The sequence below is a fragment of the Colobus angolensis genome, unplaced genomic scaffold, assembly GCF_000951035.1.
Source record: "Colobus angolensis palliatus isolate OR3802 unplaced genomic scaffold, Cang.pa_1.0 Scaffold308, whole genome shotgun sequence".
Classification (NCBI taxonomy): domain Eukaryota; kingdom Metazoa; phylum Chordata; class Mammalia; order Primates; family Cercopithecidae; genus Colobus; species Colobus angolensis.
Genome location: NW_012116355.1, coordinates 363,808 through 391,581, shown reverse-complemented (window position 1 = coordinate 391,581; position 27,774 = coordinate 363,808). Strand labels below are relative to the sequence as shown.

General features: G+C 37.9%; 1 protein-coding gene across 1 annotated transcript in view; it reads left to right on the top strand.

Moving 5' to 3' along the window:
* LOC105517833 (phospholipid-transporting ATPase FetA-like) overlaps positions 1-26,812 on the top strand; it is a 51,990-nt gene extending 25,178 nt beyond the window's left edge. Inside the window, exons 3-8 of the mRNA XM_011950566.1 lie at positions 15,427-15,485; positions 19,688-19,801; positions 20,650-20,748; positions 22,314-22,375; positions 26,298-26,370; positions 26,738-26,812. Coding sequence (XP_011805956.1) covers positions 15,427-15,485; positions 19,688-19,801; positions 20,650-20,748; positions 22,314-22,375; positions 26,298-26,370; positions 26,738-26,812 — 482 coding nt within the window. The remainder of the gene's footprint in view (positions 1-15,426; positions 15,486-19,687; positions 19,802-20,649; positions 20,749-22,313; positions 22,376-26,297; positions 26,371-26,737) is intronic.
* Positions 26,813-27,774: the final 962 nt, after the last annotated feature.

The following is a 27,774-nucleotide window of genomic DNA, read 5'->3' as shown; positions in this document are numbered from 1 at the left end:
CACCAACATGGCACAAGTATACATATGTAACAAACCTGCACGTTATGCACATGTACCCTAGAACTTAAAGTATAATAAAAAAAATTTAAAAAAAATTAATGAACAAAGTCTCCAAAAATATGGGATTATGTAAAATGGCCAAACCTAAGAATAATTGATGTTTCTGAAGGAGAAGAAAAAGTAAAAAGTTTGGAAAACTTATTTGAAGGAATAAATGAGGCAAGCTTCTCTGACCTTGCTAGAGATTTAGATATCCAAATACAGGAAGCATTAAAAAATACTGGGAGATTTCTTGCAAAAAGACATCACCAAGCATATAGTAATCAGGCTATCTAAAGTCAATGTGAAGGAAAGAATTCTAAGAGCAGTGAGACAAAACCATCAGTTAACCTGTAAAGGAAAACCCATCAGACTAACAAAAGACTTCTCAGAAGAAACCTTATAAGCCAGAAGGGATTGGGGTCCTATCTTTAGCCTCCTTAAACAGAATAACTGTCAGCCAAGAATTTTGTATCTAGCAAAATTAAGTTTCATAAATGAAGGAGAAATAAAGTCATTTTCAGACAAATGCTGAGGGAATTTGTCACTACCATACCAATCCTACAAGAAATTCTAAAAGAAGTTCTAAATCTTGAAACAAAAGCTTGATAGGCAGCAAAATAGAACCTCTTGAAAGCATAAAACTCACAAGGCCTATGAAACAATAACACAATGAAAAATACAAAGTAGGTAACAACATGATAAATGGAATAGTACCTCACATCTCAATATTAATGTTAACTATAAATTGCTTAAATGCTTCACTTAAATGATACAGATTGGCAGAATGGATTTAAAAAATCACAAACCAAATATCTATTGTCTGCAAGAGATTCACCTAACATGTAAGGATTTATATAAACTCAAGGTAAAGGGGTAGAAAAAGATACTCCATGCAAATGGAAACCAAAAGCAAGCAGGAGTGGCTATTCTTATCTAAAATAAAATAGACCTTAAAGCAACAACAGTGAAAAAAAGACAAAGTCATTATACAATGATATAAGGCTCAATTACAAGAAGGTATTACAATCCTAAATTTATATGCACCTAACACTGGAGCTCCCAGATTCATAAAACAGTTACCACTAGACTTACTAAATCAGATGGATAGCAACATGATAATAGTGGGGAACTTCAGTATTCCCCTGACAGTACTAGAGAGATCATCAAGACAAAGTCAACAACAACAACAACAAAATGGACTTTAAATGGCACTCTGGAACAAATGGACCTAACATATATTTATAAAACGTTCTACCCAAGATATGCACAATATGCATTCTTCTCATCAATATATTTAACATTCTCCAAGATAGACCATATAATAGGCCACAAAACAAGTCTTAATAAATTTATAAACATCAAAATTATATCAAGTATTTTCTCAGACCACAGTGGAATAAAAGTAGAAATTAACTGCAAAAGAAATGCTCAAAACTATACAAATACATGGAAATTAAACAATCTGCTCCTGAATTATTTTTGGGTTAACAATGAAATCAAGATGGAAATTTAAAAATTCTTTTAAATGAATGACAATAGTGACACAGATTATTAAAACCTCTGAGATACGGCAAAAAAAGTGCTAATGGGAAAGTTTATAGTGCTAAATGCCTGCATCAAAAAGTCGGAAAGATCACAAGTTGACAATCTAGTATCACACCTCAAGGAACTGGAGAAACAAGAACAAACTAAACCCAAAGCTAGCATAAGAAAAGAAATTAAGATCAGAGCAGAACTCAATGAAATTGAAACAAAAAAATGCAAAAGATAAATGAAACAAAAAGCTGGTTCTCTGAAAAGATAAACAAAATTGATAGACTATTAGCTAGATCAACCAAGAAAAGACAGAAAATTCAAATAAATTCTATTAGAAATAAAACTGGAGATATTACAGTTGACGCCACAGAAATATAAAAGATCATCTGAGACTACCAACAACACCTCTATGCGCGCAAACTAGAAAATCTAGAGGAAATGGATAAATTCCTGGAAACATACAGCTCTCCTAGATTAAGTCAGGAGGAAATAGGTCCCCTGAACAGACCAATAACAAGCAGTGAGATTGAATGGGTAATTTAAAAAAATTGCTAGTAATAAAAAAGCCCAGAGCCAGATGGATTCTAATGTGAATTCTACCAGACATTAAGAGAAGAATTGGTACCAATTCTACTGAAATATTTCGAAAGATTGAGAAAGAGGTAATCCTCCCTAAAACATTCTATGAAGCCAGTATCACCCTGATACCAAAACCAGGAAAGGACATTTAAAAAAAAGAAAACTACAGACCAATATGCCTGATAAACATAGATGCAGAAATCCTCAACAAAATACTAGCTAACCAAATCGAACAGCACATCAGAAAGATCAAGTGGGTTGATCAAACCTACCATAATCAAATAGGTTTCATCCCAGGGATTCAGGGATGGTTTAACATATGGAAGTCAATAATTGTGACACATCATGTAAACAGAATTAAAAACATATGATTGGCCGGGCACAGTGGCTCACTCCTGTAATATAGCACTTTGGGAGGCTGAGGCTGGTGGATCACAAGGTCAGGGGTTCAAGGCCAGCCTGACCAACATTGTGAAATCCCGTCTCTACTAAAAATACAAAAATTAGCCAGACATGGTGGCATGCACCTGTAGTTCCAGCTACTCAGAAGGCTGAGGCAGGAGAATCGCTTGAACCTGGGAGACGGAGGTTGTGGTGAGCCACGATCGTGCCACTGCACTCCAGCCTAGGCAACTGAGCAAGACTCCATCTCAAAAAAAAAAAAAAAAAAAAAAGTATGATAGTCTCAATAGATGCAGAAAAAGCGTTTGATAAAATCCAGCATTGCTTTGTGATAAAGACTGTCAATAAACTAGGTATAGAAGGGGACTTGCCTCAAAATAGTAAAACCTATATATAACAAACCCACAGTTAACATCATGCTGAACGGGAAAAGTTGAAAGTATTCCCCCTGAGAACTCGAACAAGACAAGGATGCCCACTTTCACCATTTCTGTTCAACATAGTCCATTAGGACCTCCTAGCCAGAGCAATCAGGCAAGAGAAAGAAATAACGGGCATCTCAGTTGGAAAGAGGAAATCAAACTGTCTCTGTTCACTGGAGATATGGTCATATACCTAAAAGACCCTAAAGACTCCTCCAGAAGACTCCTAGATTTAATAAATGAATTGTGAAAAGTCTCAAGTTACAAAATCAGTATACACAAATCAGTAGCACTACTATACACCAATAAACACCAAGCTAAGACTCGCATCAGGAACACTCAATCTCTTTTAAAACAGCTGCAAAAAATATAAAATACCTAGGAATATATTTAACTAAGGAGGTGAAAGATCTCTACAAGGAGAACTATAAAACAATGCTGAAAGAAATTATAGATGATACAGACAAATGGAAACACATCCCATGCTCATGGATTAGAAGAATCAATACTGTGAAAATGACCACAGTGCCCAAAGCAATCTACAGATTCAATGCAAGTCCTATCAAAATGCCAGCATAATTTTTCACAAAATTAGGAAAAACAATTCTACATATGGAACCACAAAAGACCCTGAATAGCCAAAGCAATCCATAAGTAAAAAGAACAAACCTGGAGGCATCACATTAGAAGACTTCAAATTATCCTACAAGGCTATAGTTACCAAAACAGCATAGTACTGGTATAAAAGTAGAAACATAGACCAATGGAACGGAATAGAGAACACAGAAATAAAGCCAAGTACTTACAACCAACGGATCTTTGAGAAAGCATACAAAAACATGAACTGTGGAAAGGACACCCTATTTGATAAATGGTGCTGGGAAAACTGGTTAGCCACATGTAGAAGAGTGAAGCTAGATCCCAATCTCTCACCATATATAAAGGTCAACTCAAAATGGATCAAGACTTAAATCCAACACCTGAAACCATAAAAATTATAGAAGATAACCTTGGAAAAACTCTCTTGAACATTGGCCTTGGCAAAGAATTCATGACTAAAACCCCAGAAGCTAATGCAACAAAAACAAATAAATGAGACCTAATTAAACTAAAAAGCTTCTCCACAGCAAAAGAAATAATCATCAGAGTAAACAGATAACCTACAGAATGGGGGGAAATATTTGTAAACCCTGCATCCATCAAAGGACTAATATCCAGAATCTACAAGAAACTCAAAACAAATCAGCAAGAAAAAAACTAATAATCCCATCAAAAAGTGAGCCAATGACATGAATAGACATTTCTCAAAAGAAGATATACAAATGTCCAACAAACATGAAAAAAATGCTCAACATTACTAATCATCAGGGAAATGCAAATTAAAACTGCAATGATATACCACCCTGCTCCTACAAGAATAGCCAAAAAACAATCGATATTGGTATGGATATGGTGAAAAGAGAAGGATGTGGTTGTAAGTATTTTTCTAATACACTGCTGATGGGAATGTAAATTAGTACAATCTCTATGGAAAACAGTATGGAAATTCCTTAAAGAACTAAAAATAGATCTTCCGTTTGATTCAGCAGTCCTACTGCTGGATATCTACTCAAAAGAAAAGAAGTAATTATGTGAAAAAGACACATGCACATGTGTTTATTGAAGCACAGGTCACAGTTGCAAAGATACAGAACCAACCTAAGTGCGCACCAACCAATGAGTGGATAAAGAAAATATTGTATATATACACCATGGAATACTACTCAGCCATAAAAAGGAATGAAATAATGTCTTTTGCAGTAATGTGGGTGGAGCTGGAGGACATTATTCTAAGTGAAGTAACTCAGGAATGGAAGACTAGCTACTGTATGTTCTCACTTATAAGTGAGAGCTAAGCTATGAGTACACAAAGGCATACAAAGTGGTGAAATGGACTTTGGAGACTCAGAAGGGGGAGGGTGCAAATGGAGTTAGGGATAAAAAACTACATATTGAGTACGGTGTACATTGCTTGGGTGATGGGTGCACCAAAATCTCAGAATTCACCACTGTATAATGCATCCATGTAGCCAAAATCACTTGTACCTCAAAAGCTACTGAAATATTTTAATGGTTTTTTTAATTAACATGAAATTATGTATATTTATTCTGTACAACATGTTTTGAAATGCACACACACACACAAAACCCCTTCCAGAATGGTTAAATCAAGCTAATTAACATATACATTACCTCACATAGTTGTCATTTTTATGGTGAGAGCACTTAAAATCTACTCTGAATTTTTCAAGAATACAATGTATTGTTATTTATTATAGTCACCATGTTGTACAATAGATCTTTGGAACTTATTCTTCCTATCTAACTGAAATTTGTAACCTTTGATCAACATTTCCCAAACTCCTCCCTCATCAGCCTCTCAGGCCCTGGTAATCACCATGCTATCCAGCCATAAAAAAGAGATAAATCCAGTCATTTTGCAACAACATGGATGAATCTAGAGAACATTATGTTAAGTGAATAAACCAGACACAGAAAGACAAATACTGCATGATCTGACTCATATGTGGCATCTAAAAAAGCTGATCTCATGACCTGTACCTATAAGGAGATCTTTGTTTAGTGGGAGAATGCTGGTATTGTAAGTAAGTATGATAAGTAAGTTAAATATAAACCATGGGATATAGCTGTGGGTAGACTGAACCAGAAACATGCAATGAAATGGTGGTGAGAAAGCAAATTAGTTACTGCCCTTTCTGCAGGGCCATGGATACTGGCCTTTTCTGTGATGATTCTCTGCTACATCACTTAGCTATTCTTCTTACCATACATTTTTTTTTTTAAGAGATGGTGTCTTGCTATGTTGCCCAGGCTGGTCTTGAACTCCTGGGCTCAAGCAATCCTCTGCCTTCAGCCTCCCAAAATGCTGGGATTACAGGTGTAAGCCACCATGCCCAGTCATTTTACCATTCCTTACATGGAAATATCTGGTGGTTATGCTCCAGTTATCTCAGAAATGAAGTCTGGAGAGATGAAAAATAAATTTTCATGTGTATTCAAGACTTTAAGCCATATGGTTAGCTAAAATCTTCTGATAGCTGTAATGTTTTAGATTGTTATTTGACTACCATAGGATAAATTGTGATCATTTGGTATCTGTCTGAGAAATTCCAGTATTCTTAATGCAAACTGACTCTGTATTAGTTCATTCTCAAGCTGCTATAAGGAAATATCCAAGACTGTGTAAGTTATAAAGAAAAGAGGTTTAACTGACTCACAGTTTCCACATGACTGGGGAGGCCTCAGGAAACTTACAATCATGGCAGAAGGCACCTCTTGCAGGGCAGCAGGAGAGAGAATGAGTGCAAACAGGGGAAATGCCAGAGACTTTTAAAACCATCAGGTCTCATGAGACTCATTCACTATCATGAGAACAGCATGGGGGAAACGACACCTATGATCCGATTACCTCGGCGTGGTCCCACCCTTGACACGTGGGGATTATGGAATTACAATTTAAGATGAGATTTTGGCTGGGGTCACAGCCAAATCATAACTGTCTCCAACTAATCTGACCTGAAATTAGCCCTTTATCCTTCCCTTTGCAGCTATCTTCACTTATTTTTAGAGACAGGAAAAGGAAATTTCTATGACACCCATTAAATGACTTGGCTGAAATCACCTAGGCCTGCTAATCTAGAACTACAGTAAGGGGTCATTGTTAAATTTGCCCTGCCAGCACCTGGGTTTAATGGAACTGTGAGTACAGTAGTATATGGAGAGTAAGCCTTGACTAATCCAGTAGTTAGAGACTTGCACTCCAGAAGATCATCTCATTGTTCTTGCATTAGCTGGAAAATCCCATTTGTGATCAATTCCCCATTGTGAACAAGGAAATATTTGTTCAGAATCTCCTAAGCCTGATTTCCACCTGACTAACTGGTCTTCATTCCTTTTCTGCCCTCCTCCTTCTTTTCCTGGTTACTTATATTTCAGTGTGCTACTTTCTTTTGTTTCATCTTACAGAGCTCATTTTCCATTTTAGTTTCTGCCATTTCCTTGTCTAGGATAATTGCCAATCTTCTGTAGCTTTAGCCCCTAAAACCTGAGGTTGTATTATATATATTGCATAAGAGCCAAGTCTTTCACCCTGGCATTTGAGTCAAAACTCTAAGCATTGTATCCTTAAACAGAGGCTTCTTCTATTTTGAGACTTCTACTACCTTTTTAACAGGTAGACTGAGAATTCTCCTCACTAGAGTATGGCTTTTGTACACTTCCTTTTCCACTACCTGGATTGGCCTAGTGCATCCACAGAAGGTAGCTGAAAGTTCAAAATCTATTTTGGGCACAGACAACTATATCAGTGATGCATATGGAATCTCCTTAACATAAGATAAATAACTGAATATAACGTTTAATGTGTACTTTTTTTTTTTTTCGGTTGTTGTTAGAGGCAGGGTCTCCCTCTGTCACTCAGGCTGAAGTGCAGTGGCATGAGCAAGCTCCCTGCAGCCTCCAACTCCTGGGCTCAAGCAATTATTCCACCTTAGCCTCCCATGTAGCTAGGACTACAGGTGTGTGGCACCATGCCCAGCTACATTAAATTTTTTTTTTTTTTTTGTAGAGACAGGGTCTCGCTACCTTGACCAGGCTGGTCTTGAACTCCTGGCCTCAAGTGAGCCTCCCTCCTTGGCCTCCCAAAGTGTTGGGATTACAAGCATGAGCCATTGCACGCAGCCTAATGTGTACTTTTGTGTGGTTCTTATTTTTTATTTATTTTTCATTCGCCTTTCTCAAGTTAAAAATGTGTACTTTCGATTTGTCAGTAATCAGATAGGCGCTTTACATTTATCATCTCATTTAGCCCTATTAGCATATACAGTAGGTTTTACTACCCCATTTTACACATGAAGAAACTAAAGCCAAGAAATGAAAAGTGACTTGCCCTAGGTCACTTAACAATTTAGTTGCAGAGTCCAGTCTAGAATAGCTAAAATGTCCTGAGCATTTTCAATTATTAGGAATTGTTCTCAAATATTTTGTATGCCTTAACTCATTAATCCTCCCAATAACCTTATGAGTAGATATTATTGTCATTTCCATCTTACAGAAGAATAAAATGAGTCTCAGGTTAAGTTACTTTCTCAAGGCTAACAAATCTGGCTTTCTAGCCCCCAATTCCTCTTCTCCTCCTGGTGAAAATCCTACTTTCCTTTTTCCTTCTTTCTTCATGGCAGGTCTGTCATCAAAGAACCAAAATAAGGTGAAGGTTAATCCTGTCCTGACTTTGGAGTCTCAATCTGTCTTCACTAACTCAAGCTCTGAAGTAGAAGACTAAGATTTGAACCCTGACAGCCTGACTCAATTGTCTGTGTTCTTAACCACTATGGGAGCTTGCTATATTTTTAAACTTTAAGTCTACGGCACGTTTTATAACACCAGGTTGCCTCACTTCACCAAGATGTCTGGCCCTTTTAGTTCAATTATTTAACCATGCCCAGGCCACCTTTTAGGACAGGTCCTTTGAAACCAGTCTTTGACTGAATAGGCTGTAGACTCAACCCTCAGTTCCTAATGGAGAATGAATTTTCCACAGTCACTAGTGGCTAGAAGTAGGTGTTTGTCCCCTGGAGTTCCATAGCTAGGACTTCTTCAACTAAACCATTTCCTAGACTCTCCTTGTCTCAGTTAATTTCCGACCTTCTGTCATTCTAACCTCTCACTCATAATTCACATTTTGTCATTCTTGTTTCAGCCAAACAGGAAAAACCTTTGAATTAACAAGTAATGGGGAAAACACTTAGTCACCCGGTCTTCTCTCACAGTATTTACATGCCCCAGGGAATCTTGAATTAATCTTTATTATCCAGTGTGAAAACTTTCTTCCTGCCTTTATGATCTCAAACAAGGCTGGTTACTTTCTTTCCTTACAGTCTGCCTTTTTTCTCTCTCATACATTTAGTTTATTCTCTTAGATGGTTGTGCAAAGTGATATTTTAACCACTTTTCTCATCATTCTTTCTTTTCCTTCATCATAGACCTCTTAGGAAATCTGACTTTCTAGCCCCCAATTCCTCTTCTTCTGATGAAAATCGTACTTTCCTTTCTCCTTCTTCTTTCTTCACGGTGGGTCTGTCATCAAAGAGCCAGAACAAGATGAAGGTTAATCCTGCCCCTACTTTGGAGTCTCGGTCTGTCTTTAGCAACTCAGGCTCTGAATCTTGGAATCTATTGCTTTACTTTACTCTTCAACTCAAAGAGGGAGATATGTGTTAGGTATTCAGTTGTTGTGTAGAGCCTGAACCCCAGGTATCCCTCAGAACTAGTGAGAGAATGGCCTGTTGCACCCAGATAAATTACTGGCAGAGGCTGTTAGACCCTCATTAGGTTAAAAAATAATCAGGGATATTTAGGATTAAATTTAATAAGAAATGTAAAATCCAGTAAGAAAATATTATAGCTCTATCAAGAGTTATAAAATAATATTTCTAAACAAATAGAGAGGTTTTACTGGTCTGAAGGGATAAATGGCGTGGGAGAAACTGATTTTGTTAACTAATCCATTAATATATTGAGTATGAACATAGCCTGTCCAGGGACTGGAGAATCTCAACACAAATAGAAACACCAATACTTCTCTAGTGCCCTGCCTTAATCAGGTAGCTATCTGTGCCCCCCTGAGAAAGTCTCTGCACAAAGGGCATAGGCCATACACCAGCTCTAAATCCTAGATGGGACTAAATTATATGAGCTATGCATATTACACTGCTTTGGAGAAGCTAAGCTTCAATGATTAGCAGAAGCCCTTGTATCATGCAGTTGTAAATAAGCCACTCACCAGTCAAAATAAAGCTCCACAAAATATATCAATCCCATCTCACATAAGTATAAAACTTCTCCCATGTTTATTCAGCTAGTAATCATCCAGTAACCATTCATCCTAATAATCACAAGAATAAAATATAACAAGGAAGAAATGTACTAGTCCAGTAGAACAAACTACGAGCTGCATAGCTGGGTTGTAAGCATAGTCCAGAGAAGACTCATAGCCATTTGCTTATGTATTGCTGGTAAGCTGACTATATAGACATGATCATCATGCACAAAGGAGTCCTCCTGGGACGCCAACAGCTATCTCTCTGTCTCTCTCACAGGAATATAGCACATTACCAGATAGGGGACTAATATTGCAAAAATGTCAACTCTGTCCAAATTACTGTGTATAATCTAAATCTATTTACTCTCAAATCCTTGGGTAAGACTAGCTGAATATCCCAATTTCATCTTGGTAACAATTTGTACAAATGGTAACCACAAAGAAAGTCTCTAGTAGATATAGAAAAGAGAAAGATAGGAATCAAAGCACGCCACTACAAAAGTCATCAGATCACAAAGGTAGACAGCAAGAGAAGAACAAAGGAACTACAAAACACTCAGAAAACAACAAAATGGCAATAGTAAATACCTATCTATAATTACTTTAAATGTAAATAGATTGAATTCTTCCATCAAAAGACTGACTAGAATTGTTGAATGAAAAAACAAAACAAACAAACAAAAAAACAAGTTCTAACAATATACTACCCACAAGAGAATCACTTTAGCTTTAAGGACATACATAGGCTGAAAGTGAAGGGATGTAAAAAGATATTCTGTGCAAATGGTAACTGAAAGAGGGCAAGGATGGCTATACTTATGTCAGACAAATCTGTCATAAAAGACAAAAAGGTCATTATTTTATGATAAAAGGGCCAATTCATAAATAGGATATAACACTGGTGAGTATAAATGCATCCAACAACAAAGCACTTAAATGTATGAGGCCAAAGGAAGACAGCAAGAGAGGAACAAAGGAACTACAAAACACTCAGAAAACAATTAACAAAATGGCAATAGTAAATACTTACCTATCTGTAATTACTTTAAATATATAAGGCAAAGATAAACAGAACTGAAGGGAGAAATAGACAGCAGTACAGTAATAGTAGAGAACCTCATTAATCCCCTTTCAACAGTAGAATCATTCAGAAACAGAATCAAGGAAACAGTAGACTTGAATAACACTGTGACCAAAGGGACCTAGCAGATATATACAGAACATTCCATCCCCAAACAGCAGAATATGTTGTTCTTTTCCCAGTATAAATCATATGTTGGACCACAAAACATTTCTTAACAAATGTAAAAAGATTGGAAGTATATTAAGTATCTTTCCTAACCACATGGTATGAAACTAGAATAACTAATGGATGAAAAAAGAAATCAAAAAGGTGAAGTAAAAATACCTTTATATAAATGGAAACATAACAAAACTTATGGGATACAGCAAAAGTTGTTCTAAGAGAGAAGTTTATTGCAATAAATGTCTACATTAAGGGAAAAAAGAAAGATTTCAATTAAACAGCCTACCTTTATACCTTAAGGAACTAGGAAAAGAACAAATTAAGCCCAAAGTTAGCAGAAGGAAGGGGTGAGAGTAAAAATAAATAAAATAGAGAACAGAAAAACAATAAGAAAAATTACTGAAACTAAGAATTGGTTTATTGAAAAGATAAACACAATTGACAAACCCTTAAGTAAACTTTTATTTTTAAAAGAGAAGACTCTAAAATTCAAAATGAAAGAGAAAAGATTACAACTGATGCCACAAAAATAAAAAGGATCACAAGAGACTATTATAAAGTTATATGCCAACAAATTGAATAACCTAGAAGAAGTGGATAAATTCCTAGAGACATGCAACCTGCCAAGCCTGATTAACAAAGGAAAACTCTAAACAGACTAATAAGTAAGGAGATCGAATTAGTAATCAAAAACCTCCCAGCAGGCCAGGTGCAGTGGCCCACGCCTGTAATCCCAGCACTTTGGGAGGTCAAGGCAGGCAATTAACCAGATGGCTTCACAGGTTAATTCTATCAAACATTTAAAAAAGATTTAACATTAGTCTTTCTTAAACTCTTCCTAAAATTGAAAAAGAGAGAACACTTTCAAACTCATTTTATCATGCTAGCATTACTCTGATACCAAAGCCAGACAAAGACACTACAAGAAAAGAAAAGTATTGGCCAATACTTCTGATAGATGCAAAAATCCTCAACAAAATACTAGCAAATAAATCCATTATCACAGTAAAAGAATCATATATCATGACCAAGTGGGTCTTATCTCTAGGACACAAAGATCACTTAACATATGCAAATTAATCAATGTGATATACCACATCAACACAGTGAAGGATAAAAACCATATTATCTCAGTAGATACAGAAAATGGATATGGTCAATTGATTTTCAAAAGGGCGTTAAAACTGTTCACTGGGAAATGAATAGTCTTTTCAACAAATGGTGCTGGTAGAACTGGATATACACATACAAAAATATAAAAATAAAAATGGACCCCTACTTCACACCATATACAAGAATTAATGCAAAACAGATCAAAGACTTAAATGTAAGAGCTAAAACTATACAACTCTTTTTAATTTTGTTTATTTATTTATTTTTGGAGTCTTGCTCTGCTGCCCAGACTGGAGTGTGGTGGTGCAATCATGGCTCATTGGCCAGCCTCAATCCTGGCCTCAAGTGATCATCCCACCTCAGCCTCCTGAATTGCTGGGATCACAGGCTGCACCATCATGCCTAATTTTAGTTTTTGTAGAAATGGGATCTCACTATGTTGCCCAGATTCGTCTTGAACTCCTGGGGTCAAGTAACTCTCCTGCCTCAACCTCCCAAAGTGCTGGGATTACAGGTGTGAGTCACTGCATCTGGGCTATAAAACTTTTAGAAAAAGAAATAGGAGTAAATTCTAATGACCTTGGATTAGGAATGGTTTCTTAACTATGACACCAAAAACACAAATGACCAAAGAAAAAACAAATAGGACTTCATCAAAATAAAAAATTTTGTTGCTTCAAAGCAAACTTTCAAGAAAATGAAAAGACAACTCAGAATGGTACAAAATATTTGCAAATCATATATTTGATAAGGGCCTTCTATCCAGAATATATAAAGAACGCTTACAGTTCAGTGATAAAGAGACAACACAATTTAAAAATGGTCAAAGACATTAACTGGAACAGTAGACACTGTGGACTACTAGCGGGGGAGGGGTTGCTGATGCAATATACCTATGCCACAAAACTGCACATGTACTCCCTGTATGTAAAACAAAAGTTGAAATTTTTAAAAAATGGTCAAATAATCTGAATAGACATTTCTTCAAAGGAAAAATATGCAAATAGCTAATAAGCACATGAAAAGATACTCAACATCATCATTAGTCATTAGGGAAATGCTAATCAAAACCACAGTGAGATACTATTTCACAGCCTTTAAAATTACTACAGTAAAAAGCATGAGCAATAACAAGTGCTGGAGAGAATGTGGAGAAATTGGGACACTCATACATTGTGAGGAGGGAATGTAAAATAGTACAGATACTGTAGAAAACTGTTAAGCAGTTCCTCAAAAAATTAAACATAAAGTTACCATTTGACCTATTGATTCTACTCCTAGGTATATACTCAAGAGGAATGAAAACATGTTTACACAAAAACTTATACATGGATGTTCATAGCCGTATTCTTCACAGTAGCCAAAGGGTGGAAACAAACCAAATGCCCAAATATGGATGAATAGATAAGTAAAATGTGGTACATCCAAACATTGACATATTGTTCAGATGTAAAAAGGAATGAAGTACTGATACATACTACAACATGAACGAACCTTGGAAACATTATTCTAAGTGAAAGAAGCCAGTTTCAAAAGACCACATATTTTATGCTTCTATTTATGTAAAATGTCCAGAATACACAAATCCACAGAGACAGAGAGTAGATTAGTAGTATCTACCAGGGACTGAGAGGAGAGGTGAGACTGAGAGTATATGTATGAGGTGTCTTTGGAGAATGATGAATATGTTCTGGAATTAACGATGATGGTTGCATAACCATGAATATACTAAAAGCCACTCAATTGTACACTTTCGGGGGGTGAATTTTATATTATATGAATCATAGCTAAAAAAAAAAAAAAAAACTTGAACAATGCAGGGTTGGGTTTCTAGGACCTGGAGCCAGAGACTCCTCTTGGAGGAGTGAATCAAGTAGCTCAAGATCAGAGTAGGAGTTGGTAGCCTAGGACAGAATTTTTGAGGGCCAAGGAAGGAAGTTTCTTTTTAATCTTGTGAGCCATGGGCCAAGGAGGACCTTAGGGGGCCAGAAGAGCTTTAAAGTAGATATTCAATACAACTCAGAGGCAGAGGAGTTGCTACGGCCCACTCTCTGAGGGGGCAAATTCTATGGAGACATTACCTAGGAATTACTAGAAGCATTAAGGGTAGAAAGCTTAGGAGCACTGTCAGCCTTCAGGCTAAATTCTAGATTGCTTGGTATAATACATAGGCTTAAGAGAACTGGGAAGCACTTAATCCATATCATCCAAATAACTAAAGCATCTTCTCCTCCAGGAATACCTCTATGTCCTACTTTCCCTGACTTCCATCCCCTCTTCTGTGCACCTCCAATCTGTATCTCTGCCCTTACATTAGATTGAAATTTTATTTTGTATTTGTCTTTCCTACTAGGAATAGGAGTACCAAGATGGTCAGGGATGACGTTTTCCTCATCTCATAACCCTAGGACCTAGCACAGGGCCTGAACCTGCCAAGAACTCAGCAAATGCTTGCTGAACCAAGGAAGAACCAAAGAGACTATAGGAATATTTCATTCAGGGGAGAAAGATCTATTGATTATATATATACACACACATATATATATGTATGTATGTGTGTGTGTGTATATATATATTTGTTCATAGCATGGTAACAGGCTCACTATTTGTAATAGTTTGTAACAAACACCTCTATGTTTTGATGTGATGATTTTGTCAAGTAGTTATCAGGCTTCTACTATACTAAAGTCCTTGAAGTCAGAGACTGTCTTACTCATCATTTTATCCCTCCACGGCATCCAGTACACTGGCCTCTGTGCAATAGATGCTCAGTCATGATTTATTAATTTAAATTTAGTTAAGCAAGTTTAGGACAAGCTGACTTGGAAAACAGCCTCAGATATATTAAGACAAAGTGCTAAAATTGACTTATGAGGGAAGGCTGGGTTTCTGTGTTTGGCAGTAAAATTGGTGCAGACCATCTTGTTGTCTTTGGAGACATAATCTAGGAAGTACTAGAAGCATTGATGGTGGAGAACTCCTCAGGAGTTACTTGTCCTGTTGCCTCCAGAAAGCTCGAATACTTGAGTATTTTTATTTTTATTATATTTCTTGATTATTTTGATTAAAGAGACAAAATCCCATGCTTAAATAGGTATCTTCAGCAAGAAAGTGTGGGGATCTAGTGAAGTCTTCACTAGCAGCCAACATCCCAGTCCGATATACACAGGGGCATCCATCTCATCGTTTATCCCATCTTTTTTCAGAACATGAAAGATATCTGCAAGACAACAACAAAGAATTCAACAGTATTTTTGTATATCCGGTGAGTGTCTTCCCTCTGGCTGTTTTAGAAGGGGGTCAGTATTCTATAATATTCTTCTTTGTTGGGGGAGCATGAAATTCTTTGTAGATGTAGATCCTATAACACAGATTCTATTACACTTTCTTTCAAGCTCCTAAACAATGAGTGGTGCAATGAAGGCTCAGAAGCCAAAATTAATCCAGTGACATAAGCTAGGGAGAGAATGTCTCAGATTTCAGGTTTATATGTAACTCCCAGAAAATAAATACTGTAGCTTTTTCTTGCACAAATGAAAGCATTGTTCTAGAATTTTATTTTTTTACTTAGACACTTATCTATGACAACACATATAGATATCCCTCATTTATTTAATAGCGACATTGTTTTTCATTGTATTGATAAACCTTGATTTATTTAGTCCATCTTCTATTGATGAACATTTAAATGTCTCCAGTGTTTTGCTATGCTAAATGGTGCTGAATGAACACCATTATACATATATTTTGGCACATTTGTGTGACTGTATCTTGTGAAAGTTTCCTAAAAGTAAATTGGCTGTGCCAAAAGAAAAACACACTAAAAATTTAAAATTATCAGAGGCCAGATTGCCCCCAAAAAGAATTATATCCATTTATGTTTCTACTTAAAGTAGAGACTGCCCGTTTCTCCACATTCCTATCAAACTCGCTGTTATCAGTCTTTTTCATCTTTGCCAGCTCTTAAATGAAAATGACATTCATGTTAATTAGCCTTTTGTATTTCTTTTTCTGGAAAATACCTATTAATGATCTTTGCTCACTTTCTATTGGATTGTTCATTTTTCACTTATTTATGTATCTATGACTAAGTAATTCATGAAAAGATATATATTGAAAAGGCATGCTCCAATACCCCATCTTTGTCCATATCTGCTCCCCTAAGGGAACCACTGTTAGTTTTCTTGTGTGTATTAATCAGATTAGTGTCTCTTTGTGCAAATAAAGCAAATACAAATATATAGTCTTATTTTCCTATTTTTACACTATTCTGAATCTTAACAATGTATCCTGGAGATGTTTTCATCATCATAATTTTGTAATAGTTTTTTTCTTTTTTTCCTTCTTCAGCTATAATATATAGTATTTGCTCTGCAGATTTAACATACATGCATGTGTAGCTATGTATAAATATACATAGCTATAATTATATAAAAATATATGTGGTCTCTGTGGGATATTAGTTTATGATTTCTGAGTAAGAGTGGTATATTAGTCCAATCTCACACTGCTATAAATAACTACCTGAGACTGGGTAATGTATGAAGAAAAGAGGTTTCATTGACTCACAGTTCCTCAGGCATAACTGGAAGCATGACTGGGAGGCCTCAGGAAACTTTCAATAATGGCAGAAGACAAAGGGGAAGCAAGCACCTTCTTCATGTGGTGGCAGGAAAGACAGAGAGAGAGTGAAGGGGATCCTACACTTTTAAATCATCAGATCTTGTGAGAACACAAGAATAGCATGGGGGAAATCCGCCTCCATGATTCAATCACCCCCCACCAGGTCCCTCTGCAACACTGGGAATTACAATTAAACATGAGATTTGGGTGGGGGACACAGAGCCAAACTGTATCAAATGGTTCTGGATAATAATAGTATCCAAGATATGACCATGAGAGCAGGTTTTTCTCTTCTGTATCTTCGAGACCTACGTAACAAGCAAGCAGTGGGGACAGTAAATCTAGGTTTGGGCATCAGACAGATCTGAGCTTGAATATAGCTTAGCCTTTACTAACCTTAATGTCTTAGGCAAGTTTGTTAACTTCTCTGATCTTCAGTTCTTTCATCTGTAAAATGGGCATAATAATGTTCACCTTGCATGGTGGTCATAGGAGTTAAGTATGGTTCTGAAAATATTAGTTATGTTTCTCCAATAATTAGCCCTTGGAAAAAGGGTATCTCATTTATCTCTGCATACAGAGTATATCTGTGATACAGTTTCTATCACAATGTTATGCACACAGCCAACATTCAATAAATATATATTGAATATTTAATGAGTGAATGAACAGATTTGACTGATTCTGATATATTTAACACCATTTCATTTTCCTGGCCCTGAGCATTGCTCATTTTCCTATTTCTCTGCCTTCTTCCACTGTGACTCCTTGTCATCTTCCCAACTCCTAACTACTGATTCTCATTATATCCTTGGCCTTTTATTCTCTTCTATTTTCCCAGTTAACCTTCAGTCCCATATCACTGCTCAAAGAAAAAAATAACCAAACCAAAATTAACCACCTCTATCATGTTTGAATTTTATCACCTCTGCCCAAAGGACTAAACTCTGAGGAACTTCATAGTTAAGGAGATGTTATTAGGATATTGCTTCTGGTTTTACATTTAAGAGCAAAATGAAACACTCTAGTTGTCAAGTTAGTAAATAAATACCTGTGCTTCTATCTTGAGGCAGAATGCTACCTATGAGTAGAAACCTGAAATGTATTAAATGGCTATATAATCAAATGGAAAATCAACAGTGAAGGCTAGCTACATCAGTAAGGCCACCTCTCAGAAGATCTTTGGGTCCAAGTATCACAGCCATCTGGACATAGACACTGAGAAATTCAAAGTATCTTATGATCAAAGAAAGCTATTTCCATGTTAGAATTATATACTCGCATGACAAGAAGGGCCTTTAGAGATCATTTCACTAGAACTTTGTTCGAGACAGACCACGAGCTTCTCTAGACGAGACCCTGTCTAATTATTTTTCAGCCTCCACTAGTATAGTCCAGCATAGGACTGTGAACAGAGCAAGCCTTGAGAAATGCTATAGTGTCTGATTGATTATTATTTGGAAAATCATGGAGAGAACACCAAGGAAATCTTGGTTTTGGCTTGGATCTTTAAACTCCTAAGTGCTAAGTAATTTGACCAGCTTCTCGTCCCTGAGGAAATAGACCTTGGGCAATGCTTGACTGGATAGCCTATCTAACTTTCTGGGTGGGGACACAAGATTCAGGTTTTAGTCTTAGCACTGAATGGTTTTAATTCTCTGGGAGAAAGACTTTGATGCCCTCCTAAGGCAGGGCCTAGCAAGAATTCTTCATGCTTGAGCGGTATCTGTACTCCAGGCCAGCAGGTAGGTTCTTCTTTTTTTAAAAAAAAAAAACTGTAAGTTCAGGGGCACATGTGCAGGATATGCAGGTTTGCTACATAGGTAAGCCTGTGTCATGGGGATTTTTTGTTCAGATTATTTTATCAGTCAGGTATTAAGCCTAGTATCCATTAGTTATTTTTATTCTTTTATTCTGTCTTTTTAAATGGAAGAGGTAGGAGATAAGCCCTGAACTTAGAGAATTATTTGGTCTTATTCTCCCGCTTTTAGAGCTCTTAGATTTGAGCTCTGACATCTTAGGACAAATGATTTAAGACTCCAAGGTAGAAAGTAAGATGGTCCTGTGAACATCTTGATATCAGAATTGAGGAAGTTGACAAGTTCCCATTTTCACTCAGCAAAATAATAGCTTAGATATAAGCCAAAACTCTTTAAATCCTCTTAGGACAATTAAGGGCCAAATGATTCTCCAATGCTGATAGTGACCCCTATTGAAACCTTCAGTGTGCTAGGGTTGAAAGACAGTTTTTTGCTTTTAGCATCTGACATCCTTCAACATTGCAAAAAGCACAGAAAGGCACACCAGACTGAGTTTGCCCGGCTAAGGAAAGCTTTGTTAGAGAGCTCTGGATGCAGTACCTCAATTTCCTCATCCTCAAAAGTACCCCCCTCATAGAGTTGTTGTGAGGAGTAAATGAGTTGCTACATATAAAATGCTAGAAAAGTGCCTTTCACGTAGTAAGTATTCAATAAATGTTTTTGTTGTTGATGATTTGATTATCATTATTACTATCAATAACATCAATAAACAAGAACTCTATCAGGGCAGAGATACATTCCCCCAAGTATCATATAGAGCAGCCTTGCCTTCTTTATACCCTCTAGGCCTCTCTAGGCCTCAAGGAAAAGGGGGAAATTAGAGATTCCTTCCCTCTCTCCCTCTCCGTGCTGGTGGTTGGAGTTGGGGTGCTTTGGTGGCTTTTTCTCATTTCACTCAGTGGTTTTGGTCTTTTTTGTAGGGGAGGGGTAGACTGGGAGGTAGGGGCAGCTGCTTATTAACCCAGTTTTGAGCTGTCTTTTGTCTAATTGTATATTTCTTGTTTGTTTGTTTGTTTACTCACAGAACAATACCATCAAGACCTCAAAATATAGTGTCTTTAATTTCCTGCCCCTGAACCTATTTGAACAGTTCCAGAGACTTGCAAATGCATATTTCCTCATTTTGCTATTTTTACAGGTATTGCTTTTGGGGGCCTTTTTCACAGAGTATTTTACGAACCTCTCTGGGGTCAGGCTGTATAATCAGTTTTTCTCCTACCTAAACTGGGAAATGTCTTCTGTCTTTAGACAACAGGAACATGGATGACTGGAGTCTCAGACCAGTCCCTTAGAATAGCTGTGGTCAGGATTAGCTAGTGTATAGCAAGCCTTTATACTAGGAAAGGGACAAGGTCACTACATTCCAAGGAAGGGGAGCTCCTCATCATGGCTGCATTTGCCACAGTTCAGCTTAACCATAGGGGGCTACACATTCTTCACTGCAACCACAACTCCAACTCTATTCCTCCTTCTTGTCCCAGCCTCCCTGACATAAAATCAACATATGGGAGTGCTAAAGAAGGTTTAGGATGGTTTAGAATATGAGTGCCAGCATAAGAACAGGAAGCAGGGCAGGGTAGGCCCAAATTGGGAGAGAGGGACAGATCATCTCACTCCTCCTTGTACTGAAGGGTGTGGGAGAGCATGTAGTTTTTCTGTATCTACTCTTACCCACTCTCCACACCCATTACTTTTCACTGTCAAAGGAGAAATGACTCTTTGCCATCAACACAAAGGTTGTGGGGTTCAGTATAAATAGGTAGCAACTTAGAGCCTTTTATTCTTTTCTCCTCCCTTGGGAAATGTTTGCTTATATTTGGGGGGTTATATGAAAGATACAACAGTGGAAAGCAACTAGGACAGTTGGATTTTGTATGAACAAATGGAGGTGAAAATGATGTTGAGGGTGAGGGATGTGGTGGCGGGGGGGAATATATTATCCTTTGAGTTTTCTGACCCAAGATTCTCTCCCTTTCCCTCTCTTAGTTGATTCCTCAGATCTCCTCCTTGACATGGTATACAACTATGACACCCCTGATGGTGGTGCTGTCCATTACAGCAGTGAAAGATGCCATCGATGACCTGGTGAAGTGGCTTCATCGGCCTCTAGTTCCTCACTGCACCTAGTCAGACTGTGGGCATGAAGGGCTTCCCAGAACTACCTAGTGCTAACAAGAAACCCTGAGTGGAAAGAGACATTTTCGTTTCTCCTTTCCTTATCCATCCCAGAGTAATATGCAGTACCTTAGGCCCAAGATTGGTGGTCTATGTATGGCCAGAAAAGGGCAAAACAAGGTCTTTCTCTGTCTTCCTACTACCACCACTTTTAGCCCCTCTCCCAAGCCTCCTTCCATCTTTAATAACCCACTCTTTCTTTACTCCTCTCTTAGTTTTTTCTAGCTTCGTTCTCATCCTTTTTCCTCTGCTCCTCCTCCCACTCTATATTCCCTGTCCCTTCATCCATCTGCCCCTGCTTCATCTCTCCTATTCTTTCTCCTTCTTCTTATGTCTCCACATTTCCTGTCTCCTCTCCAACTCTATTTTCCTTTCCAACTTCCAATTCTGTTAAGTGTGCACAGCTAGGAACCCTCTGTCCTGGCCTTGAAAGAGAAACTGGCTGACAGTGAGTGCCACATGGCTTCCTCTTTGTCTCTTACAGCAGGCCCAGCATAGAGGGGTGAGAGTAAGGACCCAGTACCATGCCTACTAGTGGGATTTGGAAAGCCAGTCCTCTAGACCTGCTTGCAGTTTCCCTAAGAGGGTCTTTCTGATTTTGCCAGAATAGATTTTTAGCCTAGTTTGAGAGCACCTTGTTTCCTCAGCACTTTATCTCTATAAACCCAGGATTAGCATGTTGTGGTTTACCTTTCAGTCACAACTTTGATGTATAAAAATATAACTTTATTTCTCTATAACTGAACTCAGTTTAGCTTATAACCACATGCATACCCCATCTTAACTCTCTCCAATGAGAACCAAAAATTAATTTGCCAATTCACTGTAACCCAATTACTTCTGGTTTAGAATTCAGTCTCTTTATGATAAATATTTGGACAATTTTGAATTCTGACAAATTCAGGATTCTCTCTGCCCCACTCCCAGTCCTACCCTTTACTCAGGGAGTAATCTCAACTGGAAGGAAGAGATTTATGTGAATCCTGGCATCAGGACATAGCCTTTATTTGTTTCCCTTCTATTTGGTCTTTAAATATTGGCCTCTTTCCTCAGCCACTATAGAAGCCTTTGTATGTCAACCATAGTTGGAGGTAAGGTAGGAGTCTGCTTGAGAATACTCAGCTTTCCCCACACCTACCCAGGCACATGGGATTCTGTAGCCCTGCACATCATTTGAATTGTGTCCTCTGCAGCTTTTGACGTGTTATTCTCATTCTCCCAGGTTTTTTGCTTTTGATATTTAAAACCAAGATTTTGCCTCTTTCTTCTCCCTGGATTCTTTTCCTGCCTTCTCTTCCCAGCTTCCCAGAGATAATCAACCTCTTGGCCTGGTTTTAAGGAAAGAAGGGCTTAGGATAGGAGAAAAGGAGAATTACAAAGAAGAGAACTACATTGTGTAATATTTTAAAATGTTAATCTTCTATATGCAGTTTGTTATAGATCTATTTCCTGAACATTTTCTTGTGTGATTTTAGAAAAGGCATCAAAGTGATGATCGAGTCAACAACCTGCCTGTTCTGCTACTGGTAAATGGCAAGTAAGTTCTTCTAGGGAAGCTAGTTTAGGTAGAATCAGTCCTGAGAAAGGGTTGGGCTTAGTTCAGGACACTGAAAAGAACCTCAGACATAGAAATAATTTGTTTCTAGATCTAGCATGCCCTGAATTTGTCATGTCACCTCAGATAACTGTGTGGGCCTCATTTTTCTTTTCTATAAAATAGAAATAATATTCTCTACCTTAGAGGATGCTTGTGAAAATAGAAATAAAATAATATATATTAAAGTAATCAATATTTTATGATATTACTATGCAAGTGATATTATTAGTGTGGTAGTTAGCATGGAAACATCTGTCTTTAGAACATTAATGGATTCTGACATGGTTTTTGTCCATTCTACTATAGCCTTTGGTCAGGTCATCTTTTCTGTTAGCAATCCAAACAGAGTATTGAAGTTGGCCCCACTGCTGTAGTGTTTGGTCATAGCTATCTAAAGTGTTGCAGGAATGGAAGAAGGAAGGCATATTCCTATGTAAGGCAAAATATGAAGACTGTCCTAAGAGGTACAAAAAATTACTATAGAAATTAATAAAAAATAAGCAATTATAACTGGTTAAAGGAATCAAGGAAGACTTTCTGGAAGAAGTGTGGTGTTTGTACTAGGCCTTAAGGGAAGGGGAAGAATTCGACAAGTAGAGACTGTGTGAAAGGAAAAGGGACCAGTGTGAGCAGAAGCATGATTGCAAGAAAGTGCAAACCTGAAGGAGTTCAGGATTGAGGTCCAGCCTTTATTATGGTGGCCTTACCGAACACACAATAGCTATCATCTCAAGAGCTTGGGCAGCTAATCCTGTTGTGTATTGTGTCTGCTGATTCTTACTCATGATGGATTGTTTCCTCAAGAGTTTTGACCTGTTGAAATGTCCCATAAGATACCACCAAAAAAGTCAGTTGTAGTTAAAAAGAAAAGAAGGGAAATAGAAATAAAAAGAAAAGAAAAGACAAAACTGAATATGTTAAGAATTGCTGACCAAAAGGATTTAGTCAAATCAACTCACCCAAGCAGCTTGAGCACTTGGGTTTTATAAGATTATTGAAGAATTTGTCATAGAGGGATTTTAAGGTGGGATTTAACAGACAAGACCCTGGTTAGACTTTGTAAGCTACCGAGTAACTGATTAGTTTAATATGCAGAGGTGAGGTTGGTTGTTGAAATAGTCTACATTCCAGAAGACAGCTTTCTTTTTCTAGAACACATGGGTCTAAACAGAGCTGCTATTTTAAAAGTTTGTCTGTGTTATAAGTTGTAATTTTTGTCATTTTTCATTTCTCAATAATTTTGTTTACAAACACATCGTTAGTAGAACTTTCTTTAAGGGAATTCTATGTGGCTGGAGGTGAGGTTGTATGCCTTTATAAGGGTTTGTGTTTGTTTCTGCCAGTTGACTGCCAAGGGTATTACCTGCTGATACCTAATTTGAAAGAAGTATAAATTTGAGCCCCATCGAATATGAGGTTACAGATTTTCAGGGAAGAGTCCTCCACTCGCTAACCCCCGCAACCCTCCAGACTAAGATAGACAAACTTTCTTGCCAGCGAGCCAATTTTTTTTAGATCACTCTTTCACTAATGGTGTTGCCCTTCAAGGGTCCTGACTTTATGAGAAATTCTTAGTTTTAACTCACTGACTCTCAAAATCGTAAGGCTTTATCTCTGGTCCCTCTGGTGGGAGAAACTGAAATTCAAATTATTAGATTAGATTATTAAAACTGGCAATCCTTCCCCAACCCAGGGCAAGAACAGCTTTAGAACATGCTTACTGTTTTGGATTACAAGATTGAGTATTTTAAATCAGTAAGGAATGTCTTCACCTCTCCCAGATCTGGGACCCATGATTGTTATAATGTCCAGGAACAAACTGGTAATAGTTTGGCAGCTCCCTATGTAAGAAATTATAAATTTTTATATCTCCAGGAGAAACCAGAATGTGACTTGTTCCTCTTTATGTTTTACTGGTGACAACCATGGAAGATAGAATGCCAGAGTAACAGTGAATGTCAAGTCAAGACAAAATAAAACAAACACCCAGACGTCTGTCTCCAAGGCTTGTAGCTACTACTCTACAGTACTGTCAGAAAAGTATTTAAAAGAAACAGTGGATTTATATAAAAGGACTTTTTTTGGAAAAGTTGGCCCTCCTCAAAGCAGCTGTCTTCTTAGGAAAGGTGTTCTAGGAATACCCATGCCTATGTGTAGCTGGCAAAGTGGTGATGTATGTCATGCCCTGAAGATAACAATCCTGCATTCAGAGACAAAACAGACAGTGTCCTGTAGACTCTTTTTCCCGCTTTTTGGGTGCTTGGCAAGTTATATAACTGTTGCAAGGATATAGCTCATGTTTCCAAAATGCTTGTGGCAATATGTACATTCTTCTTAGTCTTTTCTCAGGGAGGAAGGATTTATGGACCTTGTTTATTTGGGGAAATTGAGGTTGAAAAAAAAAAAGAGGAGGGCAGCAAACCACTATTATTGTGGAATCTGCTCATACTGCCAGGCTGCCTTTTATGGAAAGTAGGGATGTGAGGATCAAAGATAATCTAATTTTAACATAGGTAGATAAAGACCGGGCGCAGTGGCTCACACCTGTAATCCCAGCACTTTGGGAGGCTGAGGCAGGTGGATCACGAGGTCAGGAGTTCGAGACCAGCCTGGCCAATATGGTGAAACATCGTCTCTACTAAAAATACAAAAACTAGCCGGGCGTAGTGACCTAAGCCTGTAGTCCCAGTTATTCGGGAGGCTGAGGCAGAAGAATCGCTTGAACCCAGGAGGTGGAGGGTGCAGTGAGCCAAGATCATGCCACTGTACTCCAGTCTGGGAGACAGAGTGAGACTCTGTCTCAAAACAAAACAAAACAAAAGTAGATAAAATTGATGTGACCTTATGATAGAACACATTTAAGTTATCAAAAAGAATGAGCTACATCTTCTATAAATGCTCTCCAAGATGGACTGTTAAATGAAAAATGCAAAGTGCAGAAAATTATGTATCTGGTATGTGGCTTTTAAATGTGATTTACATGTGTGTTATATGTGATTACATGGATTGATATTTTCTAGAAATAAATATAAAAATATTATTAACCGTGGCTATCCTTGGGGAGCAAAACTAAAGACTGGTAACAGAGAAGACTTTAATTTTTTCCTTTTACACACTTTACCATTGGAACTATTTTACTTTAAAAACCTTTTTTTTAAAAAAATATTTTTGAGGAAGGGCCTTGATGTATTGCTCAGGCTGGTCTCGAACTGCTGGCCTCAAGCAGTCCTCCCAACTCAGCCTCCCAAAGTGCTAGGATTACAGGAATGAGCCACCACACCTGGCTAAAAAAAATAAAAATAGCCGGGCGCGGTGGCTCAAGCCTGTAATCCCAGCACTTTGGGAGGCCAAGACGGGCGGATCACGAGGTCAGGAGATCGAGACCATCCTGGCTAACACGGTGAAACCCCGTCTCTACTAAAAAATACACAAAACTAGCCGGGTGAGGTGGCGGGCGCCTGTAGTCCCAGCTACTCAGGAGGCTGAGGCAGGAGAATGATGTAACCCGGGAGGCAGAGCTTGCAGTGAGCGGAGATCCGGCCACTGCACTCCAGCCTGGGCCACAGAGCGAGACTCCGTCTCAAAAAAAATAAAAATAAAAATAAAAATAAAAATAAAAATAAAATAAATGTATGTGCATGTATGTCTACAGATACGTTTGTAGGGCTTTAGACCCTTATAGCCTGAAGTCAAGAGAAATGGGCCCCACTCTTGATTGCAGCAAGGATGCATCACAGACCAGTTTGAGCCTTGTCTTTATTCCTTTCAGCCTTTTTTGGAGGTGGGGGAAATCATCTTGATTGTCAAAGCAGAGCTTTGAGGAAATTCTCAGCGCAGATATTCAAAGGTTATTTTCTTATAGGATGAAGGAGGACAAATGGATGAATGTTCAAGTGGGAGATATAATAAAACTAGAAAATAATCAACCTGTCACAGTGAGTACCTCTTTTGGCTGTGACTTGTTCTTTTTCGGATTGAGTGGGTAACCAGGGACTCTTGGAGCACTTCTGCTACCACTCCTTTTGATGACCTTCGTTGCCTCATTTTGCATCAGAAATCAATAGCTCTTGCAGTAAGAAGCTTGTTCTTGCCTATTTCTCACTGTAGTTACAGGGAAAGTGTGAGTAGCTTTGGGAGAGGGTGTATGATAGCAGTGATAGATCCTAGACAAAGAAAGTAAATCAGTGTCTGTAAAATGCTTAGGGTGAACATCTGTTCCTAAGGTGACTGCTTTTGTCACATTATAATGTTAAGAGCCCACCTTCCTGCTTTCCTGACTTTCTTTGACTTTTCTGACCACAGGCAGATATACTATTACTCTCTAGCAGTGAGCCATATAGTCTGACATACATAGAGACAGCAGACCTGGATGGGTAAGTGTTCCCTCCTGACGCTCCATTAAGATGATTTAGCCAGCTTAGAGTGGTCTCTCACTGAGGGGTAGCATTAGGCAGGGAATTAATTTTATTCTTAGATGGAATATTGAGTATATGAGCCAGAGAGCCTAGAAATATCCAGATAAGCGAAGATGGACACCACATCCTTGGGACCCTCAAGTCTAAGACTGAGCTCTTGACAGGAACAATTGAGCATTCACTGGGCACAGAATAGGGCAAATAAACCCCACATTCTCCATCTCTAAATTAGAGACACTCTGGCCATATTCTGTAATGCTGAGTAGCAGGAAAGAGGATAACAGAACTGTAACATTTCAGAGTACAGTTTCAAAGTTTCCAAGGGAAAAATTTTGAATATAAAAGTATCTATTCACTGATAAAATACTATGTTCTATAAAGGATTTAAGGTAGAAATTTATTAACATCCAAAAGCTAAGGTCTTAAAGAGGATAGAGCCATCTGCAGAAAGCTTATCCTGGGAGTTTTGTATTGATCTTCATTCCTACAACTGTACTTCTTGATGCACACAATTTTTTGAAGCATGGATTCCATTTTTCTTTTTGTCTATGCATTCCAGCAAGCAGTTACTTAAGAGCCTGTCATGGGCCCCATAAATATTTATGAGGTGTGGAGTATGTTTCCTTGGAGATATGTGCAAGTTTTTACCAGGATCTGCTCCTTATTCTTTTTTAAAAAATTTAATTTAATTTAAAAAATAGAGACAGGGTCTCACTGTGTTGTCCAGGCTGGCGTTGAACTCCTGAGCTCAAGTGATCCTCCTCCTTCTGCCTTCCAAAGTGCTAGGATCACAGGCATGAGCGACCATGCCTGGCCAAACTTCTCGTTGTTTTTTTTTTTTTGAGACGGAGTCTCACTCTGTTGCCCAGGCTGGAGTACAGTGGCGCAATCTTGGCTCACTGCAAGCTCCACCTCCTGGGTTCA